A 23879-nucleotide genomic window follows, 5' to 3' on the forward strand; every position below is an offset into this window, starting at 1 on the left:
AACCTCTGCCAGAAGAAGAACAGCTGAAGAAACTAAGGAGGGAGACTGCCCTTGCTGTGTGCTCTGGGGCTGACCTGCAGTTTTGCTGATTCAACTGAAGGAGAGAAAAAAGGGGACTTTGCTGTGTGCTGTGTTTCCCCCCACCTGCTTGAAACCAAGACTTTGCTGTGTGCTGTGTCTGACTAAAGTCTCCAAGGGCATGAGAAGAGCTGGTCTCCTGTTTAGAGAACACAGGGTCACAAAAGTTCCCAGAAGAGGAGAAGAGGAGCCCTTCGTGCCGTCTGCCTTATGTGCACGATGCAGCTTGGAACACCGTGGGGCCCTTCGTGCCGCCTGCCTGACTTGCACGGTAATCTGTGGCCTGGCGTGAGCCCTTCATGCCACCTGCCTGATGTGCACGGTAATCTGTGGGCCTGAGTGGGGCTTGGGAGGGCCGGCATCTTGCTTCCGCTGGCCCTGTCTCATCGAAAGTATCTCGGGCAGATTGCAATCACCGCTGCCAGCCAGAGAAACCCACTGCCGTTGGAATTCCAGAGTTCACTGGTGCGGCATCAGGGCCCACCTACGTCATCACTTTCACCGCACTGTCATTTTAGTCCTAGTGGGAGAGGCTGCTAGGCAACCAAGGTAACGTTTTCCAAGTTCACCGCCGCAGGCCGGGAACCCCTACAACGTCACCTATCCACCGCGCTGGGATTAGCCCAGCGAGAGGAAGAGGTGCCTAGCAAATAGAGGCTCGACCGTGGGGCCATGCTGGGATTGGCCCAGTGAAGAAGAAGAGTTGACTCATCACAGGGGGCTCGTCCTGTGGAGCCGTGCTGGGATTGGCCCACCGCTTAACCCTGCAACCGTTGCATGAGACGTTAGGAGAGCTGTATGGCCTCGAAGCAACAACGAATTGGCGGCCTCCTTTCCTCGCACGCCCAAGGTAATTGACTTCTGCCTGAGCAATTGAAGTCAATGTGGGGAGAGGGAGCCAAGAGTGGTGCAGGGGAGCAAGTGTTAATTACACGGGTTGGGAGTCCCTGAGAGGAGCACACCGGCAGCGCGCTACGATTGTTTCTTTGTGCAAAGAAGGGGCAACAGGGGTGATATTGAGGGTCAGAGTCCCTTGCTGGTACCGAGTGCAGCATTTCAGATACCAGCTGTGGCACTGAGATGTCTGTGTGAGTTCTTAAACTGCATCATTGAGTCCCCTCTATTGGGACTATATCTTTACCAAAGATCCTTGACAAAAACTGAACTCTGAACCAAAAGAACATTTTTGTTATTTGGTCTTGCCTAATTTTCAGATGAAAAATTTAATTTTTTATAACTATCTGTGTGGTGTCCATTTTTGGTGTTTCACAGTGTTATTGTGGGTGTTGGAAAATACTTTACACATTGCCTTGTGGATAAGCCTGTCTGCTTGTGCCAAGCTACTAATGGGGTGAGCGGGGGTTATATCAACAGTGTGTACCCCCTTACCCTGACTGCCTCCCATGCACAGGGTGCAGTAGCTCACTGCACTGACCTGCTGGGGGGTGGAATCCTACCATCTTTTAAAACTGAGGCCAGGTGTCTGCCTGAAGTGAAAGGTAAAAGGAACTACTGATGGACAGAATGCAGAACAATGTCAGACATTCACCCCAGTACAGAGATCTGGTTCTAAATCCATAGTTTTTTTGCTCACCATGCCATTTCAGTTTGGATCCAGCCATAGGCAAATCAGTCTTGACCCTGCACACAATGGGAACAGTCCAGACCGAACTGCCAGGCCAGGTCCTCCCTGGACTGGAAACAAGCATCCTAGGACCGGTTTCGGGGTTTCACCCCTCTTCAGGCAGATTAGCTTGATTCCAGTGGCACGGAGAGCACAGGGCCTATGTCTGGGCATACCCTTCCCACTCGGGGTGACAAATGCAAAAACAACAGTTGATGGACAGAATGCAGAACAATGTCATACATTCACCCCAGTACAGAGTACAGAGATCTGGGCCTAAATCCATTGTGTTTTGCTCACCATGCCGTTCCAGTTTGAACCTAGCCATATACAAATCAGTCCTGCCCCTGTGCCTTATGGGTGCAGTCCAGCTCGACTGCTAAGCCAGGTCCTCCCTGGACTGAAAACAAGCATCCTAGGACCGGTTTTGGGGTTTCACTCAATCAATCAATCAATCAAAGACATTTATAGAGCGCACTACTTACCCGTAGGGTCTCAAGGCGCTTGGGGGGGGGGGGGTGCCGTTACTGCTCGAACAGCCAGGTATTGAGCTTCTTCCTGAAGGAGAGGTGGTCTTGGGTCAGGCGCAGGTCGGGAGGGAGGGAGTTCCAGGTCTTGGCGGCCAGGTAGGAGAAGGACCTTCCTCCTGTAGTCACTCTTCGGAAGCGGGGGACGGCGGCGAGGGCGTGGATGGCTGATCGGAGGTGGCGTTTGGGAGCGTAGAAGTTGATTCGGTTGTTGAGGTAGCTCGGGCCTTGATCGTGTAGGGCTTTGTGTGCGTGGGTGAGGAGACGGAAGGTGATTCTTTTGTTGACGGGGAGCCAGTGCAGGTCTCTCAGATGTCCGGAGATGTGGCTGGTTCGTGGGATGTCGAGGATGAGTCTGGCTGAGGCGTTCTGGATCCGCTGGAGTCTCTTCTGGAGCTTGGCGGTGGTACCGGCGTAGAGGGTGTTGCCGTAGTCCAGTCGGCTGGTGACGAGGGCCTGGGTGACGGTCTTCCTGGTCTCGGTGGGGATCCACCAGAAGATCTTCCGTAGCATGCGTAGGATGTTGAAGCACGACGAGGAGACGGCGTTGACTTGCCTGGTCATGGAGAGGGAGGAGTCCAGGATGAAACCCAGGTTCCGTGCGTGGTCCGTCGGTTTGGGTGCGGTGCCCAGGGCGGGGGGCCACCAGGAGTCGTCCCAGGCGGAGGGCGAGGAGCCCAGGATGAGGACCTCCGTCTTGTCTGAGTTCAGTTTCAGGCGGCTGGTTGTCATCCACTCGGCTACATCTTTCATCCCTTCGTGCAGGTTGGCTCTGGCGGCGGCGGGGTCGTTGGTCAGGGAGAGGATCAGCTGGGTGTCGTCGGCGTAGGAGATTATGTTGAGGTTGTGTTGGCGTGCGATGGCCGCGAGGGGGCTCGTGTAGACGTTGAAGAGGGTGGGGCTCAGCGAGGATCCTTGAGGGACGCCGCAGATGACTTCGGTGGCCTCTGACTTGAACGGTGGTAGGCGGACTCTCTGTGTTCTTCCGTCGAGGAAGGAGATGATCCATTCCAGTGCCTTCTCCTGGATTCCGACGTTGCTGTTGCGCTGCACTAGGGTGCGGTGGCAGACAGTGTCGAAGGCCGCGTAGAGGTCTAGGAGGATGAGGGCCGCTGTTTCTCTGTTGTCCATCAGGGCTCGGATGTCGTCGGTGGCGGCGATGAGGGCGGTCTCGGTGCTATGGTTGGCTCGGAACCCAGACTGTGAGGGGTCGAGGGATCCGTTCGTCTCGAGGAAGGCGGCAAGCTGTCTGTTGACGGTCTTCTCGATGAATAGCTTGATTCCAGTAGCATGGAGAGCACAGGACCCATGTCTAGGCATTCCCTTCCCACTCGGGGTGACAAATGCAAAAACAACAGTTGATGGACAGAATGCAGAAAAATGTCATAAATTCACCCCAGCCCAGAGATCTGGGGTCTAATACAGTGATCACAGTGCCGCCGCGAGTTTGCGTCTGTTCTCTGAACAACAGACTGACTATAATATGGTACACTGTCCCAGCCTGCGTTTGGCATACCCAGTAATGAATGTACAGTAGTCAACATCAGGACAATGAGCCATATTCTGGTTTAGGCCCAAGAATCATATATTTTATAATAACAGTGAAATGTTGGGCGCTCTACTGAAAACAATGGAGTGCTCCAGTCTTCTAATGCCCGGTAGAAGACCGGAAGTTGTGGAGCCGGAGGGGATTTCTTTCCCCTAGGCTCTGTTAGGCCTTTGTTTTACAAATGAGAATATTCTGCCCTTTAGGGGCAGAATGTTATATTAGACTTGGAGCCCTCCATTGCGGGCTCTATCAGCCATTAAAGGCACACTCCGTTGCTAAAGCTGGATTGGGCCTTTAAAGCCCTGTAGAGCCCAATACAGCGGGCTCCAAGGCTTTAATATTTCAAACATATATATTTTTTTCTGGTGTACAATCAGGTGATAGAAGCATATTTGTTACAAATAAAACATTATTAGTTTACAGATTAAACATATGCAGAATCTATTATGAGTTTTGTGTACGTAAAATAAATCACCCATGTGTGGTCACATTTGTCAATGGCATTTCTCATGCATAGTTGAATCGATTGCTTCATTACATCCATAAAATCTGGCTTGACAATTTAAACTTCTGTTCACAAAAATCACAAATTCTAGCACATTCAGGTAACTGAACACATGGGTCTATACCTTCAACATTTGGAAAAGGACAGAATCTGAAAAAGTAGAAATTATCTTTTTTCAATGTTATTCTTGACCCTCTCAACATAATCTATTGACTCATCATATGTTTAATCACTAGAGTATAATTTATGTGAAGTTCTGCCTAAACGAGTAGTAAAATATGTTTTTCATGAAGTCAGTGTAAGCAATTCTCAAACTTTCTCCTCAAAAGCTCTCCTTAGCCATAAGACTGACATTTACATACAATTTGTAACCAATCGTTAGCCAATTAAGGGAGAATTTTAGGCCCTTGTGGGCAACTCTGCAGCAAATGCTGTGGCTGCACTTAAGTCAGAGTACTTCCCTGAAGATTTTGTTGCCCTCTCGGCAAATGTTTTGTTTTTCAAAAACAAACTCTCAAAGCAGGAGTTTGTTTTTGGAAAAAAAATACATCAATGGTCTTGATGTGCACAGTGGCTCTGCCTGGGAAAACCTGGTGCCTCCCCACCTATAAAGGGGGTGGAGGAACTACGAATTTGGTGAGTTGGGAAATCCACCAAATTATGAGGGTTCTCAGCAGGGCCAGATAGGCCTTTTATTCCACCGGGCATTTACCTGGTCGGCTGGTTCCTTTGGAGGCTTATTTTAAAAGCTCAGGGCTGCCCTTGGTTCCTCTGTGGCCATTTCCCTGAGGTTAACTGCAGCAATCACAGAAAGCAGACGAGACAGAGAAAAAGAGGTAGGGAGTTGAGGTACAGAGAAATATATTGAAGAGGGGGAAGAGAAAAAAGAGAGAATGGATGGAAAGAGAGAACATGAGAAGACGTGGGCCAGGGCTTGTGAGTTTTTTTGCCAAGGCTGCTTTTGATTCCCACTCTGGCCCTGTTTGCCAAACTCTAAATGGCCCTTCCCATTCTTACTCACTGCTCTAGTAGAGGGTAATCAATGTGTGTACTGTTTTTTTAGCACATGGAAATCAAATTATGTTTTTTTCTCTTTGATAATAAAGATATGCAGAACACCAAAATATGTATTTAAAGCTATTTCACGCCTTTCACTCTTTTGGTTTCCATAAATGATATTGCAGCTCAAGTGTTATGATAAAATGAGCTGCTTAGCGTAATATCACAGTTCAGAAGTTTTGTCCCTCAAAATAAATGTTTGCCTTTGTCAAAAGCATTCCCTGATACAAAAAATAGAAAGATGACAAAATCCGGCTCCAAGTCTTTGATAACTGTCAGCATTGCCCTATGTCCATTGCCAATATATTGTAATATCAAATTTCCTATACCACATTTAGATGATCAGGAAGGTGTGAGCACAAAGCTTACCTTGCACAATGGGAGCGGCAGGTCATGGATAATCGGAAACATCTGTCTGAGTTTCACCAACATATGATTAAAATATTACAGATAGTGCCCCATGTAGGAAAAAGCCTTTTTTGGCATGGTCAGTCCCCACTTTTTGCTTGATGCCCGAAGTGAATTCAAAACTATATACGCACTAGGTCCCTGCTATCCAGGATCACAGGGCCAGATCTCTTTTCCAACTTCTGCTATCCCCGTAAGTCCCTAGTAAATGGTACCACTAGTCCCTAGGGCATGGGCACTGAAGAGGGTACACTAGGGCTGCAGCACAAATTGTGCCACCCCAGAGACCCCTCACCAAGACTATGCAAACTGACATTGCATGTTGCATGTCTTGGTGCAGAGTCGACATGGCACACAGCTTTGAGCATGAGTTAAAGGTAAGTCATCCCTACTGAAAGCCTTACAGCTGTTAGTTAAGGTGCACTATATCCCATGTGTGGACATATCTGCATAAGCAGATATGACTCTACAATATTTGAGCCATTCTTGGATATTGCAAGTGCACAGGGAAGACATATAAAGACCCCTGAGACCTACTTTGTGAATGGCCCAGCTGTCCCGAAATCGCCTCCCCAGGTTGCCTGCTCCTGACCTGTGAGAATATCTTGATGCATACTGCCCTATCTTCTCTGGTTGGCTAAGGCTTGTACCAAAGCCAGGCAGAGACCACCACTCTAGTCAGGGCAAGGGAGTTACACGCCAAGATAACCCCTGCTCACACCCTTGGTAGCTTGGCACGAGCAGTCAGGCTTATCCCGGAGGCAATGTGTAAAGCGTTTGCGCAACACACACACACACAGCAGCAACACACTAGACACACCACAAAAAGGAACTCCACACAAGTTTATATATAAAAATAGCCTTTGTATTACCATAAACACATTAGATCACACATATACACTGTGCCAACTGGCACTGGGCAGTATTTACAGGGGATTATATACACATGACAGGGCCATATGGACCACCGTCAGAATCAGCACTTAGTAGAAATAGTGGATGTAGAATATAGAATAACTGAAGCACAAAATAATAATTGTAGAACACAACCAGTAACCACTGGTAAAAGGTAGGAACACACTACGCAATACTAATCACCTGAAACATATTAGGGCTCAAACACAGTATGCAATCACTGTAGGCATAAACACCTGAGACAAGAATCACATTAGGCCTAAGCCACATCACGCAATAGGCATCACAGTATAAATACATTATGTATTTACCATCAAACAAAGTGTGCCCCAAGCGGGGGCACAACACCTGAAAACTGGCCCCAGGCCAACGGACCATCCAAAAAGGGCCTCAAATGCCCTATGTCCCAAAAGTCAGGGCGAGCTGCCTAGGCAGCGAAAGTCAAGGGTGCGCAATCTGCACAGGCATAAACGTGGCAGCTGCCCACTACTTGCTGGGCAGCTGGGAATGGATGAGGTCAAAGGAGTAGGTCTCACTCCTAACTTCAACCATGCCCCCAAAGAACTGGGCGCCTACTTGCTGGGCAGCTGGAAAAAACAGGCATGGGCTTTCAATGCGCCCTAAGATAAAACGACAACGTTGGAGCGGCCCTCTGGCAGGCGGGGCAGCTCAAGGAAGGAGCATTGGCACCACTGTGCCCTGAAAACAATTGGGCCCTAAATGTTGCAGCTGCCCTCTGTCTGGTGGGGCAGTTGGGTATCTGAAAATGAAGCCTGGCACTATGTACCCTCTGGAACCACCGAGACCTTCCTAATGACTTGCCTCAGGTTGGAGCGCACGGACAATTTAAATAACACTCCCTCCGATGGAACCACACACAGGTTCTAAAGATACACAACTGTGCCCCGTGTTGGAGCGGCCCACAACGACGGGGCTGCTCAGGCACCTCTTGCTCCTGTTGGAGCAGCCCTCTCTCAATTGAGGCTGCTCTGGGAAGAGAGGCACCGTCGTGGTGCCTTGACTTCACTTCCTCGACCAGCCGGCTTCACTCACGGGCTCTCTCTCAGCGGGGACTCCTCTTTGCCCGGTCCCTCTTCTGGGACCGGGGCTTCAATGGGAAGCCAGCGGGGCTTCTGGCGGTGTCTTGCGGAGACGGGGTGGGCTCCCGTCCTCCGCCACACCCACAGAGACACTTCTGCTCGCTTTTCTTCCCGGCGGCTTCACGGGCACACGCAGGAGCGCGGGGTAGGCTCCCGCAGCTTCCTGATTAAGCCCCGCCCATGTCTCCTCTGAGGCTGCCTGACTTCCTGGGTTTCCCGGGTTGCGGCATCGTTTCTCTGCTGTCCCGGGCCTCGGCGGTGATACGGGGCAGATGAGGTGTAGGCTCCCTCTTGATTTGTAATATAAAGCGGGGTGGGCACCCGCTAGGACACAATTATCAAAGAATGAGTGGGGTGGGCACCCGCTCAAAAACAAACCAAACAAGCGGCAATTATGCGGGGTGGGCACCCACTTTTTAAGTATGATCAAAAACCAGCAAAGATGCAGGGTGGGCACCTGCCGAAGTCCTCAAAACACTTTGCAGATTTGTGCTGAGGCCACCAGTGCTCCCTGAAACAAAAGTGAAGAGCCCTTAGGGACAGGGAGACACAGCGCTCAAAAAGTAAAACCCAGCTCTATCCACAATAAAAGCAAAGCGCTCCCAAGGCCAAAGGTGAAGTCCCAAATCCAGGGGAATCTCCTCAGGAGGAAGGGGGAGCACAAGGCTGGGCTCAGGCAGGCCAGCACACAGGGCCCTCCAGCAGGGAGGCAGTCCCTTGTGGCGGTTCCTCCTGGAGCCCAGCAGCAGCAGCCCCCAGCGTCAGGATCAGCACAACAAACACTGAGATCACAGCCCCTACATTTAAACACCCCTTTCCCTTTGTCACACAGCACAGGGCTGGGGGAAAACCAGATGCAAATGGTTTGGGGGGAGCTTTGGAGCACTTTGTTGTGCTCAGCTCATCTCTCCATTGTCAGGTGGGGGCTAGGAGCTCAGACACACCACAGGGGGCAGGGCCAGCATTGTGGAGGGAAGGCACAGCCCTATTCAGGTCCCAGGTGCGATCCTCCCTCCCATCTACATGCAGATCTCCCTTTTCACCACAGGGCAGACCCAGCCTGGCTCCTGGAGCCAAGGACACCATCCAGCCCCTGTCAATCACAAGCCAGACATGCATTCCACATCAGGCAGGCAGACACACAGCACACAGAAGTGCCAACTTCTAAAAGTGGCACTTCTCCACCAGTCACAATAAATCTGCGCACACCATTGCGCAGCATTTATTCTCACGAGTTCGCACATACCAAACTCGCCCCTGCACTCCTCTCACACTAGGAATTACTATGGACACATATCTGCGAGTGACCTGCTTTCCTATGGGAAAGCAGGTCACTCTCACCACACGCACTCAGAGTATGCACGCACTTTACACTGCGACACATTGCTAAAGTGCACAGAAGCCAAAAACTACTAGTATCAGGTCACATCAAAAGGCAAAAAGTTTAGGGGTGAACCTGCCAAAAGGGCCAAGTCCAACAATGTCAATGGTACATAATTGCGCACAAATGTGACCGATTTTGCAAAGTCTAAAAATGAATACCTTTAAAAGAACTTACCGTAGAACAACATTATTGGTCTTAAAAATAATTTGAAAATCAATATTATTTTTGCCAATCGGTCTCAGATTTATTCTTGAGTGGGTGTCCATGTGTTGCCTCTTTGAGTACAACAAATGATTAGCACTACTCTCTGATAATCCTAACTGCACGCCCATACTACTAGAAATAGAGTGTTAGTATTATTTACTTTTACCTCTGTAAAAAAATAAGGGACTCACTGGACTCTCTACACAGTTTACTTTGTTTTAGGACACTACATGGAGAGGCAGCTTCCTACACCCCGGGGGGCACATTGGGCATGTGTGCCCGCTTTTTGGACTATGGTATTACAGAAGGGGGCTGAAGATGCTTGTGCAGCCCCTTCTGTAATACTGATAGCACTGGAGCATATGTAGTGCCAGCACCATCTTCAGAGGGCATTCCGTCATTTGTATGGGAGATTGACCCATGCAAGTGAGGGACTTACTTTGTCTCTGCATCCACACCATAGTATTGAGGCGGTGCAAAGGCAATCAGACCCTTAGGAGGAGCGCTCACAATGCACTGCCAAATGATCCCTGGGAGCAGACATGGGAAAGGTGAAAAGGGGATCCTCTGGACCACTAGGGTATCTCTGTCCCCACTTTAAAGTAAGCTAGGTTGCTACCTGCACTCTGAAACACGGAGTGGCTTGTATACAGATTCCACTGAATCACCAGTCACAGAGCAGATTGAGTTTGCAACTGCCCTGGGGGAAGCGCATTCATTGTAATAGGGCACATTGTTTCTGGTTACACCTGGCACGCCTTTTTAAAGGTGCACTGTGGAGCAAACAAAGACAGCGCACCCTATCACTACTACGGGCCCAGTTCTACCAGCTTAGAATGTAATGAATTTGGACCTTCGGTTTTCGAAAAAATACTATTCTTAATCTTTTTACTTCCTTGGTTCATTGAGACTCGCTCACACAGATTCATGCTGTGCAACCCAAGAAATGAAGCCCTCTGTAACCAAGTGGCCTCTGTCCTACATGGTGACACTGCCTTCAGCAAGGGTTTCCATCATCTTCTTGAAAGCCAAATCAATTGATAAGTAGACAAGCCTGCGTATAAAAAAGCCGGTCCATGGTTTTCAATTGTAAATGAGAAAAGTGTTTACATTTGCAAAGATGAACAAATGTTTAGAAATCTGTTCTAGGATGACCTTAAGTTTTTGTCAGAGAAAGTGTAAGTTTGGAACATTTCAAATCTCACTAGTAGAAGGGGAAATTGTATTTTAACTGAATTTCCTTAGCTTTTCGGACAATGTCAGACTCGCTAGTAAATAAGAAATATTTTGTCCAACTCATTTCGGGCACTATTGTCATCTCAAAAAAGACAAATGGGTAGGGGACAATAATTTGAATGGCTTGGCATAGAATTTGTTTACAAAACGGTTAGTGGACTAGAAGTTATGCAAAAGAAATTCTTACTTACACGGTATTATAATTTTGTCAACAAGGGTTTTATTGGTTTGTGGAAGACTAGGGGTTCCGAACACAAATCGACACTTACCATACTTGGAGCCACTGCGATCAGTGCTTGGTCCGGTATTTGGGGTATATTTGGTGTCCCTTGTTATGGCACTTTGTCTGGTCCAATCGAAAACATCTGTATCATCTTGAGTAAACAGACATATGCTCGCATCTTCAAATCCACAGTGAAACTCTCCTGCAAATAAATCAATAAGTCTGATTTCAGAGAATGCACATTTCTAATACAAAAAAACTTTAAAGAAGACATTTTGAAATTCATTCTAGCTTTTCTTCTTTTTAACTTTTCATTTTGCTCAACATAGTGCGTACAAAAATGTGTACAAACACAACAACCTTTGACCAAAGTATCCCCATTACCATAAAAGCCCCAATCTATTTTTCTATTCTAACCCCAGTTGAGCAGGACCATGCATGAAACAGCACTTCATAAAAAAAGAAAGCATTCAGAGTCTATTGAAGACCTGAGAAGGACATTCTAAATATCAACATAAAATCACAATTGTGCAATCATGTGGACTTCTGGGTCCTATCATGTAAAGGGCGGACTTTCCCTGTTTGCACCTGGCGCACCTTAAAACAGGTGGGCCTGGCGCAAACAGGGAAAGTGCATCATATTACAAAGAATGCGCTGCCCCCCAGGGCAGCCGCAAACTCGCACTGCCCTGGGGGCAGCACATTCACCTGAAAAACGGAGCGGCTGCTTTGTAGGAGCTCAGTGTTTTCACAGTGCAGGCGGCAACACACCTGCAATTTGAAAGGGGATTAGAGCTCTCCTTGCAGGCGGGTGCAGTCCCTGCAAGGGGATATCTGGGGGCTCCATGAATACCCTTTCCCCAATCCATAGGGCTGCTCTCAAGGCGCGCACTAACAGTGAGCCACTAGGTGGTGCAATGTCAGTGTGACTCCTTAGAGCTTCTTTGCCTTTGCGACTGCGTCTGTAATACGGCACGGGCGCAGAGGGAAAGGGATTTCCTCATTTGTATGGGGGTGCACCCCCATGCAAATGAAGGCATGCCATGCCGTCTTGAGAAAGTGCTGGCGTTGTATGTGCGCTAGCACTTTCAGAATAACAGAAGGGGCCACAGAAGTGTTTGCTGCCCCTTCTGTAATACCAAAGTGCTCCTGTTGCGCCCCTGGGGCACCTTGTGTAATACGACCCTTGATGAAGTCATCTCTAGAGGGAAGTAGATATAAAGTAGTGTTAGCCCAAATGTTATTACAAAATCCACATCCTCTATTGATCAGTGAACCTCCTATGCACCCCCGATGTTTGTGAGGTCTCCGCCTCAGGCTCACCAGAGGAGTTTTTTTGTACCGTATTAACTTTACACATGGTAGTAAAGTAACTCACAAGCTATTTCTCATTTCAGCCATAATAATTTTTACCAGTTAGTATTTCTTTAGAACTGAGTGTGAGTTAGTGACCTCGAACTAATTGATGCTAAGCCCAAAGGGAACCATTTTGTCACTGGGTCACCTTGTCTGAAATTGTAATTTTATTCTTGCAAACGCATCTATCTTGCCACATAGTGCCATAACTAAACTAAAAATAAATTATATCACTATGTAATAGCGATGTCCTTGTGAAATAATATGTTAGTGATGTAACAAATAGTTATTTTTTTCAAAATATAATAATGTATTTTTCTAAATGAGTGAAAGATACACACCTATACCTCCAAGTCAATCACTAAAAATTAAGCCTGATGTATTGGTTCAACTCAGCATCAGTACACACACATATATTTTAAATGGACCCTACTTTAGGGCTGACTATTGGTTTTCTGTAATGTCATGATGTTAGACAGACCTCTGGTGGGGCAATAAAAACAGAAAGTGTAGTGTATCAAAAAATGCGGGATATGGGTCTATGCTTGTAGCTGTCTTTCAAAATCCTGTTTTTTGTGGTGGTGTGATGATGGCTCACAAATATCTATTAGACACTTTTGCTATCTGTACAATTAATGGACGGGATGACATATACAATTCGAATATCAGTCGTAATTGCTCTTCCTTTCAAATAAGAGGGATTGCTTCCTTTTTGTGGCATAAAGCTGTTGGGTAGGGCTCAACAAATTGTCCATGTTGCCCACCTGATAAGGCCCCATCTGCTGTGCTGCTGCAGTTCATCAACACTGACTCTTCCTTCCAACCGCGAACCGTGCCGGTAAGAGTCGTAAGGCAGTGGGGGCGGGTGAGGGGGATTCAACATACAAATGGGAAGAGGTGTGGTGCAGCAGCCAGAGCGGCTGACTCCGGAACACAGGGGTTCGCGGTTCGATCACCGGCGGCAGGTTTGCCCAACACCTTGTGACTCTGGGAAATAGCTTGCTTAATCTTCCTGACAACCCTCAGTGCCGGGACACCTCTCTGGAGGTAGCTGAGCGCTTTATAAATGCTGGTATTTCATTTCATTTCATTTTACACCCACAAGGGAAAATAAATAAATAATACATTTTCCTATGTCGTCGTCTGTCGAAATCCCCCCCACCTGGCCCCACCACTCTTAACTGCATGGGCTGCAGCTGTTTCCTTCCCTGCCATCCATGGCTGTTTATCTAGGTCATTGTACTACCTGCTGTTGTACATTCAATCCCTGGCTGAGAGATACACCGGCAATTCAAACTTTTCTGTAATAACACGTTTCTGTTCAGCTAAGCAACAGACTCGTGAGCTCTCCAGTTTTAACATTCCGGTGAGCCGATTAATCATCCGAGTAACTTCAGCTTATGTAGCGTTGCTGCCCTTGGTGATCCCTGCGTTTGCCGCCACGTCAGCCGTGTGTTACAAAAGGGGGGTGCCGCCCCCAAAATACATGTGGCCTCATTTATGAAAAGTGACGCATCGCTGCGTAAAAACAGCGATGCGTCACTTTTCATTGCGCCCTCCTTGCGACATCAATGATGCGTCATATTTACAGTATGACGCATCATTGCGCAAGGAGTTACAGATACGTCAGTATTTCTGATGTATCTGTATGGTGAAAAAGTGACGCATTGCTAGAGTGTGTCACAAAAGTGACGCAACTCCAGCAATGTGTCCTTTCACATGGGGCAAGCCCCGTGTGAAAGGGCCTGCGCCAGTCTTATGCTTGCTGTGAGGCAGGCGTAGGATATTGACGCATTTGCATCCTAGAAGTGGCGCAGTGAAATCTCATAGATTTCACTGCGTCACTTCTACGACCCTTTCTTGCGTCACAACGCCCCCCTTGCATGCATCATATCTGGCGCAGGTATAATGTGGTGCAGGGGTTTACAAAGTGACGCATCTACCTAGATGCGTCACTTTGTAAATATGGCACAACAAGGCACATTTTTTACGCCAATGGTGCGTCACAAAAAGTGACGCACTGGCGGCGTAAAAGTGACGCACAGCCTCATAAATGAGACCAATGATGTCTTGGCAGACCACCACCCCACCAGCACCCCCTTGCTATGCCAGTGCCTGATCTTAATGTTCTACATGAATTGTACTTATGCCTCACACTTTCACTCACTGACCCAGAGAGCTGTGCTAAGCCTCACTGTGGAGCACGTGGACTTAATGATGCGAACAATTTACAAAGCAGGACATTGAATCATAAAACAGCACAGCTTCGTAATCATATCCACATTATTTAACGCAGAACTGCTCCTTATTCCAGAGATTTGGAGTGGAAGTTTTAGGATGGAAAGTGCTGAAAGGTTTGTGGATTCTGAAAATTTAACTGACTATTTTCTGACATATTCCACCTTAAAAACGGTCAGAGATTCACTTGTGTGAAGGAAAAGGATACAACAATTAATGTGTCTGAGAAAAAGTGCATTTGCAAGAATGTAATGGCATTTACCCATGCAGAATTTTAAACTTCACAGAATAAAGCAAGGAGAAATCCCATCTACTTAAGAAGAAATTCCCGAAATCTTTTGGTTTATGAATATCTTTGTAAACAGGCCCCCAATTTGTTTGTTATACAGTGCATTAGTTCTCATAGCCTAAGGCCATGTACCACAAAACTTTATATACAAAGAAAACAAACAAATAAATAGGTAATAAAATATATACCACTCTCCAATCCAGACCTATGTGCCATTACCTCAGTATGTTGGGAAATCAATACCCAATGTTAATTGTAACCGACACATTACATGGCACTAAATTCAAAAAGAGTGCTGTAGGACTTCATCTCATTCGCCATTTCATTCCATCGCTCTTTGCCTGAGAAGTTAGACCCAAAAAGTCTAGGGGCCTCTTTCATGAGAAATGACGCATCGATGCGTGAAAGCAGCGATGCGTCACTTCTCAGTGCACACTCCTTGCGACATGATTGACGCATCATGTCGCAAGGAGTTACAGATACGTCAGTATTTCTGACGTATCTGTAGGCGCAAAGGTGACGCATTGCTGGAGTGTGTCACAAAAGTGACTCAACTCCAGCAATGTGTACTTTCACATGGGCAACTCCCATGTTGTTAGTGCCTGCGTCAGATTTTGACGCATTAGCTGCCAAGAAATGGTGCAGTGAAATCTTATAGATTTCACTGCGTCACTTCCATGACCCTTTCCTGCGTCAAAACGCCCCCCTTGCATACATTATACCTGGCGCAGGTATAATGTGGGGCAGAGGTTTACAAAGTGACGCATCTACCTATATGTGTCACTTTGTAAATATGGCGCAACAAGGCGCAATTTTTACACCACTGGTGCGTCACAAAAAGTGACGCACAGCCTCATAAATGAGGACCTAAGTGTCCTTCATACATCGTCCAATCAAATCACACTTTGCTGTTCAAAAGACATACCGAGAATGCAATTTCCAAAAAGGAACTTTAACATAAAAAACATAATGTTTCGAGCTGACAACTGATCGCCAATGTATTATTTATCGCAGGCACCAAACGACAGGCACATTTTAAGGACATCTCTCTCACAAGGAGCACGAAAAGTGCAGCGGGCTTTATTCCAATTATGTGTTCGATAAGCATATAAGACATTGTTACCTTTTAACCCCCATTGTTAAAATGCGATTAACATTCAGAATTGCTTACTTTACTGTCCAGTACTTGCAAGAAAAGAATTCAATCTTTTTTTAATGAGAAAAGATGAAAGTGAAACTCTTTAAACTATTATGGTGACCTATAGAAAACCATTTTCTGCTTTAAAATCTCATTTACAAAATTGTATCTACTGCAAACTTGTCTGATATGCACATTCTGATCCAGTGTACAGATGCACTTCGGTAAAAATAGTCTCACCTCCCTTTTCTCCCAGGTATTCACTCTATTTTAAATAACCCTCCTTCACTCCCAATTAACATTTACGAAATTGATTGCCTCGCTTAGTCCCATTCAGTGGTGAGAGGCTGAGTGATTATCTAGTAGGAAAATGCATGTCAAATCACCAACCGGCATCTAAAAATAAGGCTCATACCTGAAAATCAGCTGTACTTTCAGATCCCTAAATTGCAATCTAACTGAATGCTACAAACCGCATACCTCCTATTGCTTTTAAACAATGTCGTTTAAATGAGACAAATTATGTCTCATCCTGCAAATCTGCAATTGATGAACTTTATGCTGCAAGCGAGAGATAACATGTCGAAAAAAGGCCAATCTTGCACACGTTTGGAAAAGTGAATGGGACTTTGATGGCAATCCCATTTTGCTAATGTTTTATTGCAATATCACTCGTGCCATTTGCACTAATAACAAATGTAAACATTTGATGTAATTTAAATCAGAATGTCTCCAATTTATGCTTCAAGCAACACTGATCCATCACTTGTCTGTATCTCATGTGGTAATCAAACATTTGGGCAGCTGTTGGAAATGGTTGGATTAGATATTAGAATCAGCTTTATTCTTGCGTTCTGTTGCTCGTACCATTCATTATATATGTGAGGCCTTTTGGCCCACAGCAGACTTCAGAAAGCCCCAGTTTCTGAGTTTCACTTACACTCATCAGATAATGTTGAGGGAGTTACTATAAAAGGAGTGAGAGACTTATGTGCATCTCGAACACGTCAGCACTGACCCTCGTTCAGCCCACAGTTCTTGCAGGACTGAGGAGAGCATGAGTGGTACGGAGAAGATTGTAATGCAGTAATGAAACTAATACCTCTCCCTCTGTATTTCTTACAACATTCAATAAATACTAGAGAACAAACCCAAGTCAATATTCTGAAGAAGGATTAGAAGACAATAGATTTGATGCAACTCCCACAAAAGTTTATTTCCAGTAAAGAGTAAAAAGCTCAGGACACACTAATGGCTGACAGAACTGACCTCAACATATTCAAGACAAAATCGGCATGAACCAATTAAAAAAGATGAGCGACAAAAGTAGAGAGAGAACTCTAGGTGGCAGCCCTTAATACAGTAATTAGGGTGAACCAGTGGCCAATGCCCAGGAACCACTATCCCCCTCTTGAGAGACCCGAAAGAAAAGAGTAACATCACCATTAGTCACATCGAAAGCCCAAGCAGTAAGAGCCAAAAACCAGTAGTTAAGAGTAGCCCCAGAAGGTTCAAGCCCACATCTTCAATAATCCAAGTACCTCAAAACATCCCTGTTCTGCCTACAGTAGCACTTAGGAACACAATATTCTCTTCCAGATGAACAGAAGAACTAAAGAATCTGTGAGGCCCAGAAAAAAATATTAGTATGCACCAGTGGCCCAAAATCCAACTGATGACTTAGGGATGAGATTGCCACCAAAAACTCCAGCTTGCAAGACAATAGTTCCAAGAAGATGTCTTTCAATAGCTTGAAAAGAGGGTCTTTGAAAACCCTTAACACTTCTCCAAGCAGCAACCAACAGTACTCTATGAGCACTGAGTAAAACAAATCTTCTGAATTGCATACAAACCAGAGAGTCAATCTTATCAAAGGCACCCCATGAATCTTCAAAGGCCCGACTACTCACCCACTGGATCTACAAAGTGAGGACAGTCAGTCCCATATCGAAACGATCCAAGAAAAAATCTAAAATGCTAAGGAAGGACAGCAAGGTGTATTCAAGCTCTTTGAAAGGCATTAACCCTGGAACAAAAGCCATTGATGAGTGTGAGTATGCCTCAATTGTGCCTGTGAGAACCCAAAACAGTCTTAGCGGACACATAATTGAGACCCATATGCTATAAACATAACCTTTCAGTCTGCAAATTCTATAACACCAACTGAAAATGGCACAGTACCAGGAACCTCAGCAGGGATGGATTGAGAGTGAAAATTGAAATGACACCCACAGCCAGATCAAGCAATAAGGGAAACCACATACAACACATACACCAAGAACCCAGCAGTAGAATCTCATCCACTTTCCAGAAAGTATGTAATTCTTGAGGGAGGGGAGATACATGAGGAAATGCATATAGAAAACCCATCAGCCGCTGGACATGCAGAGCATCAACCCCATTACACAAAACGAAGGAATCTGGAGAAGAATTGGGGAACCAACCTTTTATCCCAGGAAGAAAAAAGTCCTAGAGAGGGAGTCCTGAACCTCCTGCATGGATCCTGGAAAACCTCTCTTGAAATGCTGTACAGGTAAGAACACTAGAGCGCTCAAATGATAGTATCTACTTTCAGATCCACATTTCCCTGTACAAAACCACATCCAGGGATAGCGAAAAAAATTTGCTGACCTGGCCAAGTACCATTCCAAATTTTCCAGCTGAAGGAATTAATATATTCCATTCAAAAACATCCAAATTACCCCAACGTGGCTGTCCATCAGGCTGCACTGGTGTTGGCCATAATGACCATGGGAATGCAGTTTTTAATGAGACCTTCTTCATCAAGTTTGGATTCCGCAGCCTCCAGAATAATATGAGGTGACGATGGACATCCACTGGTAGAAATAATGTGAAGAGACCCTAAGATGGGTCCCACTGACTAAGGAGGTAGGAGAAAGAGCTTTCAGGTGGTGATATGACCCTGGCATTGAAGCCCTGTGACTCTATATCAAGCCTGGGAGGAACTTTTAGAGTTTCACTCTGTGGAATTCCATGGAGTTACAAAAAAACTCGGCAAGAATCCGCTAAATTCGGGGAATGGGCAGAATTTTGCACATCCTGCTGCTCGCACTGTGATTTAGTACAGGATGCTTGTTCCCTGCTGAAAAAAACTGTGAATGACACCGCACAAGTGCCAGAGGGCACTGCTTCTCAAGTTGATTGTGTTGCTGGTCAAGTAGATTTTCTACATCAACGCTAGCTTTCTGACTGTGAATGATCGTGACCCCCTACAACCATCCGCATTGGAGAAATCTCACCAGATGCTCACCTAGCGACTGAAAATCTCCCTGGGGATGCCAAATCTTGCTTGTTCTTGCCAATTTACTGTTAGCGAGCCCCATGCAAGAAAAAACGTTGCCATCCAGTGATGGTAGAGTTTAGCTGAAACTCTGTGTTACAAATGTAATGCGGAGTGGCCAAAAGTCAGCCAACTGTACTGCATCTGCAGCTAAGTCTCCATTATAGGAGAGTGGGACTGGACCAGGGATATTGGAACTGCTTGCAATGGCAAAACACTGATATTCAGATGCAACATCTTTCCCACAGAAGTCAGGAGCAGAGTCCCAGTGAATTTGAGTGATTGAAAAGGAGTGAAATGGAATGTCCTCTAGTTGATGCACAACCTATGAAGATCGAGCACCTTACAGACTCATTGCATAACCACCAAGAACAGATCCCATTTTAACAGTTATCTAGGTAGAGAAAGACATGATTTCCCTCAAAATGAAATGACCTTGCCAATGGGGCCGAGACCTTTATGAACACCCAGGGAACTATCTTTGTACCAAATAACATGACAACAAACTTAACATGGAGATACAATGTGGAGACAACAGATGTAAAATGTAAATTGATACTTGTATAGCGCACTACTCACCCGCAAGAGTCTCAAGGCGCTTGTACGAATACTGCTGTGGAACCCATCCTGGCTTTCCCTGTGAGGTGTCCACTCCTGGGCACCCCCAAGGTGGAGGTCAGGCATCCTTAGCGTTGTGGGGGCCGTTGTGGAGATTAAGCAAGCTATTGCCCAGAGTTGGACTCCATGATTGGAATAGGCACCGAGGCGAGAATTATCAGGTCCGTGGAATTTTTGAGCCCAAGACCCGCCGAGGCAGGGAATTGAGCCCTGGTCCCGGGCTAGACCTCTGCATCAAGGTCTGCCGCTCTAACCATTGAGCCACACTTCTCCACTCATCTCATCAGTTCAGTAGACCATGGAACTCTGAATCCTGCACATCCAATTACAGGAGAAAATCTCCAGAATGAATCATTGGAATGATGTAGAGAAGAGTACAAAAATCCTTTATCTATGATGAATCTGAACCTTCTTGTGACTTAGAAGAATCTGACAACAATTGAATGTAACCAAATCTAATTTCAACGCGCTGGGTGGAACAATGGCTTTTTTGGGAAGATTATATGCCAAGTTTAGCTTCAGACACACACTCTGCTCTGAATTCTGTGGCCAAGCACTAACATGTACACCTAAGTCGGAAAGAGACAACAGAAACTTGAGACACCAAATTCAGAGCCCATAAATCAGAATCTAATGCCCTCCACGATTCCTTGAAGCATCACAAACATCCCTGCACTTAAAACATCCAACAGTGGACAAGTCCTCCACTCAGTACAATGTAAGGTTCCTATGGGCCTGTGTCTAGAATCAACACTTCCTTCATCCTGCTAGTTGCACATAATGCACCATGATTGACCCAGAGAAACTGGAAGACACACATCCAGGTCACTGCTCTGGTTATCTGGGCTACTGTGAGTGAGATTTGACTTGGAAAGGAATAGGTAACCATACTTACTATTTTAAAACTCAGACTTGTTCAATGCATTCAATTTGGAACTGTGAGACCCTAGCTTGTTTACTGGGGGTGAGGGAGTAAGGTATCACTACTCTCAAAGTTAATAAACCAGCACCTCATAGTACAATTTCAATGTGAAAACCTGAACTTATCCCTGCAGAAACAGGCTAATGTGGGTATTCAGTTTCTATAAAATTAGGTCACAAATGGATTATTTAAGTTTGGGAGTTAGAACATGGTAAGTAGGGGCAGAAATTGCCCCAGTTGTGTAGAAGTAAAATTTTGCTTATGGACTGCAGTGTATATTTACACTGTCCACTACATGACTAAAGAGGTATGATTTGAAGTACACCATTGTGTACTTTGTGGCTTGTGTTTAAAACACTGTAGTAGCACATATCAGAGAAAAGTGCTCTACATGTAAAAAAAATATGTTTTTTTACAGTAGCTAGAATACTCATAAGTGTTCCATGTAGGCTCATAGATTTGGATAATAACTGTATAAAAGTATGTTGCTAAATAATAAAGGAAATCTGTCCCTACCATAAAAAGCTACCATATTTTGATTGTCACTGTAAATATAATCTGGTACTTTCACATAGAAGATTGATTATGAATGTATATAATGAAAGATATTTTGTAAATGTAGCATGACACTTGCTTAAAAAATATTTTGATACCATAAAAAATCTAGTTTATTTGTGAAAGTAGATTTTTATATCTGTAAAAGAAAGGCAACATTTAAAATTAATACTTTGTCATACCTGAAATCCTAGAAGTAATAAACCAATTCTGCTGGCTTCCCCTTCCATCCAGTGAATGAACCTGATATTCACATTAGGTGTAAAAACCTGTTCTGCCTTGAAACAAACAATACACCAGATTCTAAAGGCAAAAAAGACTGTGTGGGGCAATCCCCTAACGTAACTGGCTTGGGCCATTTGGGTCCGACAGGAACACATGTCATCACATGGGGCTAGAACAAAAGCAAGTCTTTTGACATTAAGATATCCAAGGGAGGTCAAAATGAAAGAATATTTTTATCCGGGGATTCCTCTTAGACAATCATACCTACTCATAAAACGAAGTAAATCTGTTCATATCTGGAAGAGTTGCTGATTCTTTAATTCCATGGGGGGTTGACCTCAGAGCGGTCGAACTTTAAACATCTGAGATTAGAGCACTTTTGACATTTGCAATAAAGAGTCCTGGGAAGGAATACATTTTGAGCAAGAAACCTATTGCTTTTAAAGAGGGTGAGTTTTTGGTGGGAATTCAAATAAATTGGGTCTGGGGGAGTCATCATTCACTTACTAGTGAGCTGAATAAAAATGTCTATCCAGCACCAGTCCATCACTATTCCTGGACAAAACCATCAGAAGAAAAAAAGGTAACTGCTTGGTATGCCTCAGAAGAATGCATACTCAACAGTGGCTTGAGTATATAGATGATACTTTAAATGGTGTGGCTATCCTCTAAACTCTTCATGGTATATAGTAAGCACCTCCTATGATATAGTCTGTGTTTTGAGAGGTCTGGCTGAAGATAAATCTGAACCTTAGAAGCATTACTCAGAACTGAGAGAGAGAGATCCTCTGGTGGACTGGGAAAAAGGCACATAAACTTTACAAGGCAAGTGTGTCCTCTCTGGCTGACGATTGCCAGTTCTGCCCACTATGAACTTTTGCCATCAAAGCCTGAGGCTACTGATGGAGCAAGGATTTGCACGTAAAGCGACTTGCTCACATTCAAGAACCTCGTTAACCTGTAATAGTATTAACCAATTCCGTTTGTCATTAATATCGCACTTTTTCAGTACACGCGGGTGTCCCAGAGATGCTTGCCTATGTGTCTATTAATCATAATGAGGCTTGCATACTACAGAACCGCTGCTTCGCAGAAATCTAGTCTGCGCATGCGTCGGTCATACCCATGTGATGTGACGCACTCGCAGTTTTGGAGGGATATTTTCACTCATGCGCATTATTGCTAAAATGGCCGCTTGTCTTTAAACACGCTCTCTGCTTGCCCTTGCTGCTTTTGCACAGCTGTCTATTTCTGCTTAAAATCCTAACGCTATAGATATTATAAAGTAAGGGATGTAATGCAGCTATTCATGGTGTACAGTGTATTCATTTTTTCTGTGTTTCTAATTTGTTTTCGCTTACTTTTCATGTACCGCGTATCTGTGGGCCTGGGAGTGGGGAGCCGCTCCATCTTTGAAACCTCTTGCACCCCTGTCATGTGATGAGGGACAATTCAAACCGCACAGAAGCAAAACCCCGCCAGCTGGCTGCCGAAGCTGGGATACTCATGAGAACCTGAACTTTGACCCAGCAAGAGGAGCCGAGCTGCACCTGAACTCGAAACAAATTGATACTTTACTGTGTGTTCCATTGTATTCCTTGCTGTCTATGCCCTGGGAACTGGAATGTAAGGGGTGGGTACTGAAATATAAATATTAATTGTGAGAACCCAGAATTTTAGGTGGTGACAATGACCTATCCACCTCTCCTGACCAATCATAAGTTGGGGACCCTGTCACTTGCAACATTTGTGGGTGGTCTAGGGATCCGCAAAGGGTATAACTAGCCTAGTTTTAGCTAGAGAAATTGTCCGACTTGTCCGAATAGCTGACCTGTCACCGACCCTACGAACTCTATAGGTGATTGATACAGAGAGCTGCGGAGCACTCTGTCTGAAATTTCCACAAACTCCAAGGGGTGGAAATAGTCTTAAGTGCTGGCGAAGCACTTTGCTGGGAGATTCGAGAACCCAATCGGGGTTACTGGCGGATTCCGTGCAGAGAGGGGGTAGCGCAGGCGTTGCATCCGAAGCTGCAGGTGTTGGTTGTGCCCTTTGGTGAGCCCAGTCCTGACCCAAATCCTGAGGGTTATCCTGTCCTGATTGTCCGTGAGCTGTACCTGCTCACCTACTGACATCCCAAGTTCTTGAGGGTCCTTGTCCTCGCCTTTCTCAAACTGACCCATGGCCAGGGTTAGTCCTCATTCCCGTCCTAGGTAAATATAAACTGTGGGTGTTCGTCTTCTATTTTCCTTCCTTCTTTTTCTTTAATAAAGCATCCTTGCCCATGGTATTTCTCACTGTCCTCTCCAAAGACTTTTATGCAATTGTTGATCAGCTATGTTCCATTTTTCCGCCTTCCTTGTAGGGCATATTGAAACAGTTTTTCTTAATTAGTGTGATCTAATTTTACTGGTGTTTAGAATCT

General features: G+C 45.5%; 1 protein-coding gene across 4 annotated transcripts in view; it reads right to left on the reverse strand.

Annotated features, from left to right (window-relative positions):
• Positions 1 to 23879, reverse strand: part of MDGA2 (MAM domain containing glycosylphosphatidylinositol anchor 2) — a 1595858-nt gene that overhangs the window by 54815 nt on the left and 1517164 nt on the right. For all 4 annotated transcript variants that reach the window (XM_086937278.1, XM_086937277.1, XM_086937275.1 and 1 more), the window contains one exon: positions 10859 to 11014. In XM_086937278.1, the coding sequence (XP_086793404.1) occupies positions 10859 to 11014 (156 nt within the window). The remainder of the gene's footprint in view (positions 1 to 10858; positions 11015 to 23879) is intronic.

This window comes from Lissotriton vulgaris, chromosome 9, assembly GCF_964263255.1.
Source record: "Lissotriton vulgaris chromosome 9, aLisVul1.2, whole genome shotgun sequence".
Lineage (NCBI taxonomy): Eukaryota > Metazoa > Chordata > Amphibia > Caudata > Salamandridae > Lissotriton > Lissotriton vulgaris.